The 12,049-nt window shown below is 39.6% G+C and overlaps 1 protein-coding gene across 1 annotated transcript in view; it reads right to left on the reverse strand.

The window, feature by feature from the left end:
• The window catches only part of CABCOCO1 (ciliary associated calcium binding coiled-coil 1), a 227,785-nt gene extending 215,736 nt beyond the window's left edge, over positions 1 to 12,049 (reverse strand). The window contains exons 1-2 of the mRNA XM_018085428.1: positions 11,680 to 12,049; positions 10,089 to 10,166 (exon numbers count right to left, since the gene is read on the reverse strand). Of these exons, the coding sequence (XP_017940917.1) occupies positions 10,089 to 10,145 (57 nt within the window). The 5' untranslated portion in view covers positions 10,146 to 10,166; positions 11,680 to 12,049. The remainder of the gene's footprint in view (positions 1 to 10,088; positions 10,167 to 11,679) is intronic.

Raw genomic sequence — 12,049 nt, forward strand, 5'->3', positions numbered from 1 at the left:
TCTTCTCAGTCTGACATTCCTGTTCCCGATGGATCCCAAAGGCCATAGTTTACTGGAGTAAGACTGTATTTCACTCATTCTGCTCCTGGGCTCAATGTAATTCCCTATTTTGCATTAAAATCACCTTTGTGAGTCTGAACAATTATACTTTAGTATCAGTAATTAAGCAAGGCTACTACAGGTACAAAACGTGTGTGTTCTATATATCTCCAGTGCATCTAAGATATTTAATTAGCTTTATCCAGATTAATAATGCTGAGAAAAAAATAAGGTTGATAAGAGATCCCCAGAGACACAACTGTTTTCTGACCTATTACTGCAAGAGATCCTTTCCTCATTATTTTGAAGTAGGTTATTTCCAGGTAACGTTATTTCTGCCCAGACTTGCAAAGTACCAAATCTGTACGTAAGGAAATTATCTGTTGTTTTATAGAGTACTATTTCACAAAATTTGATCTGGAATATAATTTCAAACTTGCCATGTTCATTCTGGATTCATAAGTACTGTCTTAGGTTTGGTCAATGTGGTTTTGTATTTTAATATGGAATAGAACAATAACGGCTCTGCCTGAGAGAGATTTAGGTCTTAATCAGAAATTCAAGATAAGGAAACTCCCCATGGTGCAATGTGAGGTCCCCTGGGCTGAGTAAAGATAACAGCCAGGATTCAGTAGAATGTCTTAATTTTAGGATGTCAAATTTGAGACATCTTGAAAAGCCTGGGTTTTCAAAGGACAGGTGTTCCACAGTTCTCAGAAAGAAGGCAGTATAAGTGTTACTAAAAACAATGAGCCAGCAAATCTTGGGAAAAGTGCTTTATTCCAAGAAGAAAAATTGTTTACATTAAGGGTAAAGGTCCTTTTTCCATTTTACATTAGGCACTTGAAAACCCAGCCAGCAGCTGCAAAGCATATGTGTTTTAATGATTGGATGAGAAGAGGCAGCTGTAAGGAAATTATGGCTATGAAATCCTAAAGTAAATTCTACACAAGATATTTTTATTAGTCGCTGGAAGCTTCTGTATTTAGAGGACATTCTCTCCCTTGCTGTGTCCATTAAAGTAGACAGAACTTTTCATAAAGCTGCCTTAGAATTATGCTATGGCAACAGCTATAGCCGATGTCACCAGACCTATACAGAGTTGGATACTGTTATTCCCCTTGTTAGTTTATATCTGCTTTCAGCTGGGCTTCACCCAATTACTGTGTGCAACTCAAGACAATGTAACCAAAGACCTTCCTCTGTGATGATACCTGGTGCTAAAAAGGTTTACTGGAGGGTGGGGAGGGCCAGGGCAGGTTGAGGGGTGCAAGCCACCCCTAGGATGTCTTTCTAAGATAAACTGTATTTACATTTGCCCAGTGTCTGTGTGCACTGAATGACCTTGGCCCTGACCTCACAGGGACTGTCTAGCAGGTGTGACACAGATGTACTCAGGTAGCTGCACTCTCTGTTGCAGAAAGCTGTAAAGCAAAGGAGAGCCCAGGCTATCCTTCACTTTTAAGAGGATCATGTACCAGATTATACATTACTTTGCCTCCATGCCTTTGTTTTTATATATCTTACTCCTTGTGCCTTTTACTCCTTGTACAGAACTGGAGAACTGCTTAGGAGTGCATTTCCATCCACAGCTGCCTCACTGCCTCTGTGTGCCACCTTTCCTCATATTTTAAATCACTTTTGGAATCCCTCCAAAGGCCTATAGAAATATGAAATTTCACATCCCATGCCTCTTCTAGTAACACCTCCACTACCTCTTCTCCCTCAGAAAGATTTTTTTTTCCCAATCAGGTATACATTTGTAAACATAATGACAAGAACATGAACTCTGTGCAAACTGTGAAGTAGTTACCAGCATGCTAAGAACACTTCACTGAAAGAGTAACTGGAAAAGAATGCAAAGAGATTCTCTGTCTCTCAGCTTAAGGTTTTAACTAATTTCTTTTAGCTACCGTACAATGATCCCTGTGTGGATACCTTTGCTAGAACTGGCCCATTAAACCCTGAGCTCCATGCTGAACAGAATCTTTAAATCACCCTTCCTTGGGCTATCTAAACATCAGCTTTCTTGTGTAGTTATGAACATCAAAATCTTTGACATATTTTAGCATCTTACTGCAGAAAAAAATACTCTCTTGCTCTTGCTAAACTCTCTTGTTTTGCAAGATAGTACAAAATGCACAAAGCAAATATATCTGGCTCTTCTAGGAACATGCAAAGAAACAGTCACTATTTTTTAGGATATAGCCAAGGATCTGGCTCTCCCCCCTTCTGCCTTCCACCTCTGGAAGAATATGAACAGGAGGGTTCTGGGTTCCAGCCCTTTCCCTTTTGTTCCTGAACACCTGAGTAAGCACTCAACACATCCCCATAGCTGCCAGAGACTCAGTTGCAGCCAAGAATCAAAGCCCAGGTCTTTTTTTTTTTTTCTAATGCAACATTGGAAAACATATTTAAGAGCCTCCCCTTCACCTTCTTCCTCTCTTTTCTTCTCCCCAGGACTGTCAATTCTGTCTCAGTTCTTTTGACTGAGTATCATATCACTGGGATTGATTGCACAAGAGTCACCTGAATGCCAGTCACAATGTTTAACCTTCCATTCACCTGCACGCTCTGAGACACATGATCTTCTTCAAACAGTCACCTTATGATTTACAGGTAGGGAAAAAGTGAACACTGAGGCTGCAAAGTACAGGGCTTCAAATTAACTGAAATGAAATGTTTCATATATGCAGGCATTGCTACACACTGAAGTCCTTGTTTATGATATCTTATTTTACCTTCAACCCACAGTGACTTTATCACACCTCATTATCATACCTCTGGGTATAAATTCTCACAGACTAAATGTATTTAATTTATTCATACTGGTAAATCTTTCCTCAAGGAAGTTGTCCTGCTAAATCTGTTAGGGCTGAGACAGTGCCTGTAGTTGTGCATTAGCTTAAATAAAAGCCCTAAGAATGAGCCACTTATTTCCACAGAACCTGAACGGGAGATCAGCATCACCCATTCCCAGGAAGCCTGCACTGTCCCAGAACCAAAAGGAATGTAACTACATCATTCCAAGACAGCATTTGGGCTGATGGCAATTGGAGCCTATGGCAGTACCCTTCTTGATAGCTAAACTACTTGGCAGGCTGCTGCTGCTGTGTTATATGGGGAGAACAGGAAAAAAAAAAAAAACAAAAAAACAAAAAACAAAAACAAAACAAAAAAAAAACCAAACAAAAAAAAGGGTTTTAATCTGTTACATAGCAGAGAAGTAAGACACAGCATATTTCAGAGAAAACCAGGACAGTAAGAAAAGAGTTTGCTAATAAACAATCACTTATGCCATGACGCTTTCTTTATATGCACAAACCTAGTCCCACCCTAATATCCAGCCAATTTCAGTCCCTGACTATCCCAACTGTGAGGAAAATTTTGGTCAAGGTGCAGACACCATTAGATCCTCAGAAGATGCAAACATGAAATTGTACCTTCTTCAGCCCTGCTTCTCTCAGATCTGTTTGTAACTCAAGAGATATAAACTAGACAAGGTGCCCTGGCAGATTCACCAAAGTTCTCACTGACTTCCTTTCCTGGTAGTCTTCTATTGCAAAAATTGCAGTTCTGTTCTCCAGACATTGGAAACAGCAACTACCAAAGACATTGAGTTTATCAAAGATACTCATTCCAGCCAAAAACTCCCCATGTCATAGAATTTATCAGATTTACACCAATTAGTGCCTTGGGATTTTCCACTTTCATTGCCTCATTCTCCCACCAAAAAGTAGATATGAATCCCTATTATTCTCACTATCCAGTTAACAGTGCTCTTTGCTTTTAATTCCCAGCAGGATCAATTATCAATGAACAATTAACAGGAGTGCTTGAAAGTTCAGAAATACAGCCTAAGAAGTAAAATATTTTCAGACGAATGCATGTCCTCTTAATCAAATTTTACACTCACCAATCACAAACTATTGCTTAGTACTCTTTCTAATGGCCCAGATTTATACCAAAATACAAATGTTCTTGCCAGACAGTCAGATAGTCAACCATATCACTAAGGCTACAGCTTTTTTTTTACCTCACAGATCAACTTTGGACTAAGAAAAGAAAAACTCATCTATTTTCCACAAAATAAACCCTGAATTTAAAAATAACATGGCTTTTAACTGTGGATTTTGTCAAGTTTTTTCTACTGTATTTTCTGTTCTTAGGAGCCACAAGATGTAACGGTACAAGTGATGTGACAGAACAGATGACAGGACAGATTGCCTTGTTATCTTTCAAAAGCCAAACCACATTCAGGGGTAGAAAGAAAGGAAACTTTCTATAGTCTGAAGTACTGACACTGATTTCCTGATGAGACGAGTAGTCTCAAAATGAGACCCTGCAGAAGTGCTGCTTCTCTGTACTAGAAGGGAAAGTTCATGTCACTGCAAGTTCAAATCTCTTTCCATAGAATTGAATCTTGACACACTGTAGGTGCTGCTGGTGATTGTAGCATCAGGACTGCCTGATCTGGGAAGCTTGGAATCTGAAGATTCAGTTGGGATAACTGAGGTTTATGCAGATAATTTGTAACAATTTCTCATAGCAACTCTAGTTGCTGCCATCTGAACTGGTAGGACTCTAGTTCTTTTAGATTCCTTAGCACAGGAAAGATGGGGACCTGCTGGAGTGGGTCCAGAGGAGAGCCACAGAAACAATCAGAGGGATGGAATACCTCTCCTGTGAGGAAAGGCTGAGATAGGATTGTTCAGCCTGAAAAAGAGAAGGTTTGGGGAGACCCTATTGCAGCTTTTCAATATTTAAAGGCGACTTATAAGAAAAATGGGGATGAACATTTTAGTACGGCCTGTACGATAGGACGAGGGGTAATGGTCTTAAACTAAAAGAGAGTGGATTTAGACTAGATATAAGGAAGACATTTTTTATAATGAGGTGGTGAGACATTGGCACAGGTTGCCCAAAAAGCTGGTGGATGCCCCATCCCTGGGGCAGTACCTTCAAAGCTCTGTTCAAACTCAAAACTATTCTGTGATTCTATTATTATTTTGCTGTTTCAGTATTTGTAGCCAGATTTAATTCTTCCTTTCCCCTGATCTTCTGTGTACTGGTTAGTGGTTCTGTGCACTCCCAACTGAATAAAATGGTAGACACTTGTGGAGGCACAAGCACCCATTTATCCTTTTTAGTGCTAGTGGATTATGTTAACCCTAAACACTGACAAGTGCTAGGGCACAAATAATCACATTGTAGACACTGTTCTGCATTTTCAGAACATGGAAATACTATCAAGAATTTTTTTGGGATGTTGTCAAGAAGTTTTCAAAACTCAGACTGGTGAGATATTAGGAAAGATTTCTAAACTGTGTATGTCAGTCAAATGGCAACACTTGTGCTTGCAGGTCTACTGAAAAATGAGAGAGAAATTAAAGATGTTGCTCTTCATAACAGACTATAATTGAAGGGGCAAAAAATAGTTCAAATATTTATCACTAAATCTACAGAATTCCTTAAAAGGAAACCAAAATAGTTCATATTTTATGTACTATATAAAAGTACAAATATAACATTCAAAAGTTCTTTGAACAATTTATATATAAATCATTATAAATCTAAGCATGGCATGGACAAAGAAGTATTATCAATAGTTATAACTGTAATGGCTGAACCAAATATCAAGTACTTATGAAGATGTCTATTAACTCTTATAAATCGAAGGGTTACTGTAGTGCAACTGCTTAAGAGCTGGTAGTCAAGTAACAAGTAACAACATTGCCTACACCATCCAGTCTGTTCCTTTCTCAGATTTCAAAACATCTGAACTTTCCTGAAATATTTCAAACTGTGATTCTTCAAACATCTTTCTTCCAGAAAGTTCTAGCAGAGGAGAAATCTGTATTTAGAGACACCAATGGAGCATTGGCAGTGACTGATTTTGTTAAAGACAGTGGAAAACTTTCAGGAGTTTAGTGCCACATGCACTCAGTCTGAAAAGAGTAGGCACTTTGTAACAAAGCACGGGACGTTGCCAAAATTTTCTCTCTGTACTAAAATTGTTTTCATGCTTTTTCTCTTTTTTCTTGATCTACAAATACAGTATGCAATGTTTACAGGAGTTAGTTATGTATTTAGAAAACAACTTTTCTACAGCTATCAAGACACAGAGACCTCGAGCCCAAATAAAGCTCTGCAGATTAAATACTAGTTTGGCAGTATTTACTTACCTATTTTCATTAAAATGTAGGTGTGAATATTTGAAAGTAATACTCACTTTCCTCTTTCTTTTTCTCCATATTTCCAAATTTCTTGTCTTTTTAATAGGTTCATTTAAATGTATCTGGCACCTTTTCAATGTCTCTGCTGGAAAATGCAGAGAAAGTTTTCTTATGAAATATACTACAATCTTCCAACGCAGAAGCAATATAAAAATTTTAATTCTCTTTCTTGATCCTCTTTTGCTCTCTGGCTCACAAACAATTAAAATCCAGACCATCCATCTGATCCAACATCTTGCTAGAACAAAGAGATCAGAATCTGAATGCAGACAAACAGATTATTTACTGAGGCTGTCACTGTAGCAGACCTCTCTCATTTACAGTGAGACAACTCTAGTCTCCACTGCTGATACTCTACAAAGTGATAATTCTTAACTTCTGTTGGGGTCTCATAAGCCAACAGCAAATTAGGGACTCCAATTGCACATGGAGCAAAGGAGAAGGTCTCCTCGACACTCAGGTCCTCTGTGTTCTCAGAGATGGTTTTGTGCTGTGTTGACTTTGGCTTCTGAGGAACCTCAGTGCTTACACCCCTCGGCAGAAGGTTTGGGTTTGGGCCCTCTTAACAGCAAAAACTTGTTGAAAAATCTTACATAAGCACCTACATTTCATTCTATCTGATAAAAGGGAGACAGAACAAAGATGTGAAAACAGACAGTAAGTAGATTAAACAGCATGAAGAAATACTACTTATAGTTAAATTTCCTTTTATGGATGGTAGACTATTACCAGGTCTGGAAAATAATGTTTACATGTGGTTCAAACACTCTACAACTAAACATACCTGGTAACACATTGTACCAGCTTGAGAACTACCCAAACTGCCAGTGTTGCCATGTCAGACACGTGTGCATCCTTTTTTGCAGGCACATCATAATTTGAGATATCAGAGAGCACTGTTTTTCCTGTAATTATAAAGACTGGCTTGTTTTGGCTAAAGTCCTTTGGTACTGTGAGTGGTATTTGTGAGGACAGAAACGAGGTCATAGTTCATCCCTTAACTGCTTGTTCTAACTTATGAACGGGACAGATGGGGGTGGGAGGGAGAACACATGACAGCTCCAGTATGTGCTCCAGAGTTCTGTTACAGCAACCAGCATTTGAACTGTTGTATACAGTCACTACAAAAAAATATGCTTATGTGAGAGTGATGCTTATGAGAGACTCCCACATACTACACAAGGGGAGTTTGAGCCTAGGTGATAAGGTTGGAGGTGTTGTGCTCATTCTCATCTTCCTCACTGGTTCCAGACTTTAAGATCAGAAGTGAAGGCACACAAAATAATTTGCCATTTGAATAGTGCTAAACCTAGGAAGAGAGATAAAAATTGCATCTTTTTCTTGGAAACTCACGGTCACCAGAAGAATTCGTGCCAGCAAACAAGGAATTGAATTAAATCCAGTGCACACTTTCAGCTAAGTGGCATTTAATTCACAATGGGACTGCTCTCCATGAGTTACCGCTGATCACATATGCTTTCCCAAGTAGGCTAAAGCTCTGCTGTTCTAGATTGGTAGCATTTCACATTCACTGCATGGTGAAAGGTTATGGTGAAAGGTTGCTGAGAACTAAGCCTAGATGGTATCACAGGTCTTGGCTTGTTATACAGAGAATTTGCTAGGAAAGGAGTGACATTGGTGCAAATCCTCTGTATTGGCGAAGCAAACAACCACACACACTGTGCATTGTTGCCATCCACCTTGGTTTAAATTCTGCAACTCAGGCTACATAGAGGGACACTATATAGCCACAACCCTTATGTTGCAGGAGCACACACAAACAGAAGGACTTAGTCCCTTCTACTTTCCCACATCAAATTCATCCCTGAGCTCTGTAGTTACAGTGTAGAAGAAGGATAGGAGAGGAATATTTTGGTCAGTTCTTTCTCTGCCTCAGTTTTACATCTGAAGACAAGGATGGATAAGCTTTAGACAGTTTAACACTCTACATTACTTCATGATCCCTTTTTCCTGGATCAATTTTGTTTAATTATGAAGTCATACAAGCTTTCCTTGCTGAATTTTGTGCTTTACAAAAGCTTAGTTCAATGTGGCTAAATGTATTCACTACCTTTAATAAAACTGTGGAAATAAATGAGGGAAAATATTTGTTTCCTCTATCCTCCTTCCAAGGCATTGTTGTTCTTTCCAGTGTTCTTTGGAGTGTATTTTTGGTAGGCTTGTCCAAGCTGGTTATAAGTCTTTTTATTTATAAAGAATGAGCTGTATGAGGACATGACTTTGAGTGATGCTGGATAAATAGGGACTGTCCATCAAAGCAGAGTTAACAAATGTTTATTTGTTAGAACCACTAGACGTCAGGAATTCTGCTGTCATTTCACTCCTGATATTTCTGAGCCCAAAGAAATGGGAGATTCAGATAGGTTTTCCAAAATCAGTAATGGGTTCTGTCTGCATAACTTTTGTCTATTATTTGACATTTCCACAACCTATTTCTCCTCAGGCTACAATATTTCACTGTTATAAACTGCCAGTGAAATCCTTCCTCTCCCAGTTTCCAAGTCAGTACCTTTACCCAGACAAACCTTCACCAGTCTTACGCAGGTTTGTGTAGCATAAACACAGTGGTGACTGCTGCAGTGTTTATAATACTATTTTTATAACAGTCTATAAAGCTGACATGCACCTTCAGCAAAATGTTGTAACACACCTCCTGACATTCTATGCAGCTGTTGTTCCACTCACAACTCCCACTGAACTATGTACAATGTTTTAGGTGTGGATGTGCCAAAACATCACAGGGAAGCACTAAAACCTCTCACTACTCTGATTTGTTGTATTACAGCTTAAAGCCGTAATAAGGCTCTGAAAGCCCTCAGTAGCCAAATGACTGTGACTCTGATGTCTCTTTGGGACAAAGAAGAAGTTTTCAAGGCCAGTATAGTCTTTGCCACAAACAGATGCGGGGAACAGGAATTCCACCTGCCCTAACACCAAATGATAGGGAACAGGAATGTAAGGCAGAGCTGGCCACAGCCTGCTGGAGGCCATGGGCAGAGCCAGAGAATACTCAGCAATAGAATTCCACTATCTGAAGCCTGTTCCAGGCCAATGTGGCAGTAAAGGGCTACAGTAACCACAGTCATAACCATAAGACAACAGAGAATAAAACATTAAAAACATCTCAATAAATTGTAGCATAATGAGCCATTGGCTTTCAGACCTGTCTGGAAAGGCCTGGCACTTGCTCATCTCCACCTTCCACGTGACCTCCCGTGTCACCACAGTTCATTTGGCAGAACTGAGGGCACAAACACTCCCTGTTCCACCACAGCACAAAGGTCTATGCTCTATTCACTGTCTGTGAATGCTTCAAGGCACTGCTTGAAAACAGGTGTGAGGACCTTCAGAAAGCTCACAATTTACCTCCATCCTATAAAATTTAGTGGGTGCTGAAGAGTACAAATGCACTTACTATCACAGAACAGATTTTTTATCATTTTTCTGCAGAAAAAAAATAACCTCTCCCAAATTCTTTATCCTTTAAGAACTCAGACATATAATGAAAGCCATGAGTCATCTGGAGCTACTACAGTCAGACTAACATAACTGCAGCTTGACAACAATGGTGCAGCAATGAAAACACACTCATAAATATTTTTGTCACCTTGGTACCTTCTGTGAATGGGGAGTAATGCAATCACAGTTTGACATCATGACTGGTATCAGTTTGTCTTCTGCCTAGGTTCAAGAGATATTGTCATAAAAGTTACACAACTGTCTGCCAATAATTATTCTTAACAGCAAATTTAATAGAGTTTTGGCATCCATACCTGGAAGCCTAGAACTTACATAGCTTCTCCTCATGTATTCCATGTGCACTTTGAAGGATAACATCACACTCTCCATCTCTCCTTATAGCTTCAACACCTGCAATTTTGCATAAAAATAAGCTGAATCTTAAAAGCATAAATGAATTTGCAAAAATCAATAAGGACAATAAATTAAAGTTGGCAAAAATAGAGCAGGGGTGCTGTGAAGACCATTAGCTTTCCAGAGTACTGCCTAACTAATCTAAGGCTGAAATGGAATAATCACACTTTAAAGAGCAGATTACTTACTAAACACTTGCCTTTTTGTTTGTTTTTTTTTTAATTAAACATACAGTCTTAGTATCCAAGGCATAGTTTTAAGGTAATAACAATATCCTACCCCCAGTAACTAAAGGGCAGTGAAGAAACAGGAAATCCTGCCTTTGCTGGCATAAGAAAGCAAGTGAATGGGACTATCCTCAGCCCAGCAAAGCTTCCTGCCTGGTAGCACTGAGAAGCTTCCTCGTGCTGGACCAGTCTGGGATTAAACATTGGAGTTCAACTACCAAAACTGTCAGTCAAGAACCTTTCAAGCAACCTAAATTCATATTGAAGTGCTAAAGGAAATGCATGAAATAGAAGCAAGTCATTCAGTGTTCACAAAACACAGCTGATTTAAAGCAAACTACATAACCTGTTGCATGGGTGGACTTTTATCTCATGTGGGTTTAGTTGACAGAGCAAAAAATTTTAGCCAATACAAGGTTAGAGGCCATCCTCTGAACAGATGCAAGTGATAACCCTGTGAGCTCAGCTGTCTGCTCCAATCGCCTTGCAAATGAGAGTGTGTTTCCAGCAAAAATTACAGGAATTTAGTCAGTTTGTTTGGACTAAGTGAAATTGCACAACTATACAATTCTGCACGCAAATGCTGTGGAAGCACTGTGGAGGCTTCCTCATAGGGGCTTTAAATAGAAGGTACCAGAACTCTATAAACTCTCCCCAAACAAAGTAATGCTTCCATTTCTAGGGAGTAAATGTGGCCCAGCAATCTTTCTTTGCCCTTGGTACCACATATGCAACAAAGGTAATTCTCCTTTAGTATTTATTCAGAATCTTAAAATTTAGCCAAGTTAAGAGTTTCTGACTCCTCAATGAGGGGCTCGCAGTACCAAGTGCCATTTATTTTAAAGGCCCAGCTCCTGGAATCCTGTGATCATCCTCCCACATTTCATTTACAAATGTAAAAAGCACAGGGGATGCTGGTGTTTGACAGTACTCTAAAGCTGATTTATATGCTGAAGGCAGTCTATCCATGGCAGCACGGAGCTGCACACAGACAAATTCACCCTGCTGCACTGTTCAGCATGCTGACACAGCAGGTATTGACACAGCTTGCACATATATCACAATATTGATACAGGATACAGCAGGTAAGTTTCAAGCCTTCGTGACTCCCCAGGGAAGCACATGAAATAAAAATCATCAAAAGAATAAAAAGGATTCAATGAACCCTGCTTCTCTTCTGGTTTTCCTGATCTGGGACGAGGTTCATTAGTTCTGAGCAGAATGCCTGATCTCTGCCAGTCCGATAGGAGACCATTTTGGCTGCAAGCCCAGCCTGCCTCTACCTGCAATACTGCCAGCTCCTGCTGTCTTTAGGCCCTTTATCACTTCTTCTTTAGCCTGGAAGGGCGGCATTGTCAGAAATTCTCCATAACCAACACTAAACGTCACTGCTGAGTGATGTGAAGCAGTGGCACAAAGGCTGAGCACCCACAGTCCTCTGAAATCCTCCTGAACAGATCAGAGAGATCCAGGGTGAAAAATTGAATCTAAGACACTGAGTAAGCAGAAAATTCCTTCAACACCAGGCTACTGGACCATTCCTCAAATTTACCAAAGCATTTCAGCAATATGCTCTACAACCTTTTTAAATGCCCTATGGTGCTGGATTACTTATGGCTTCCCACTATTGCTCCCATTAAAGACTTCTGTTAG

Source organism: Manacus vitellinus, unplaced genomic scaffold (assembly GCF_001715985.3).
Source record: "Manacus vitellinus isolate BGI_N305 unplaced genomic scaffold, ASM171598v3 scaffold_80_pilon, whole genome shotgun sequence".
Taxonomy (NCBI): Eukaryota; Metazoa; Chordata; class Aves; order Passeriformes; family Pipridae; genus Manacus; species Manacus vitellinus.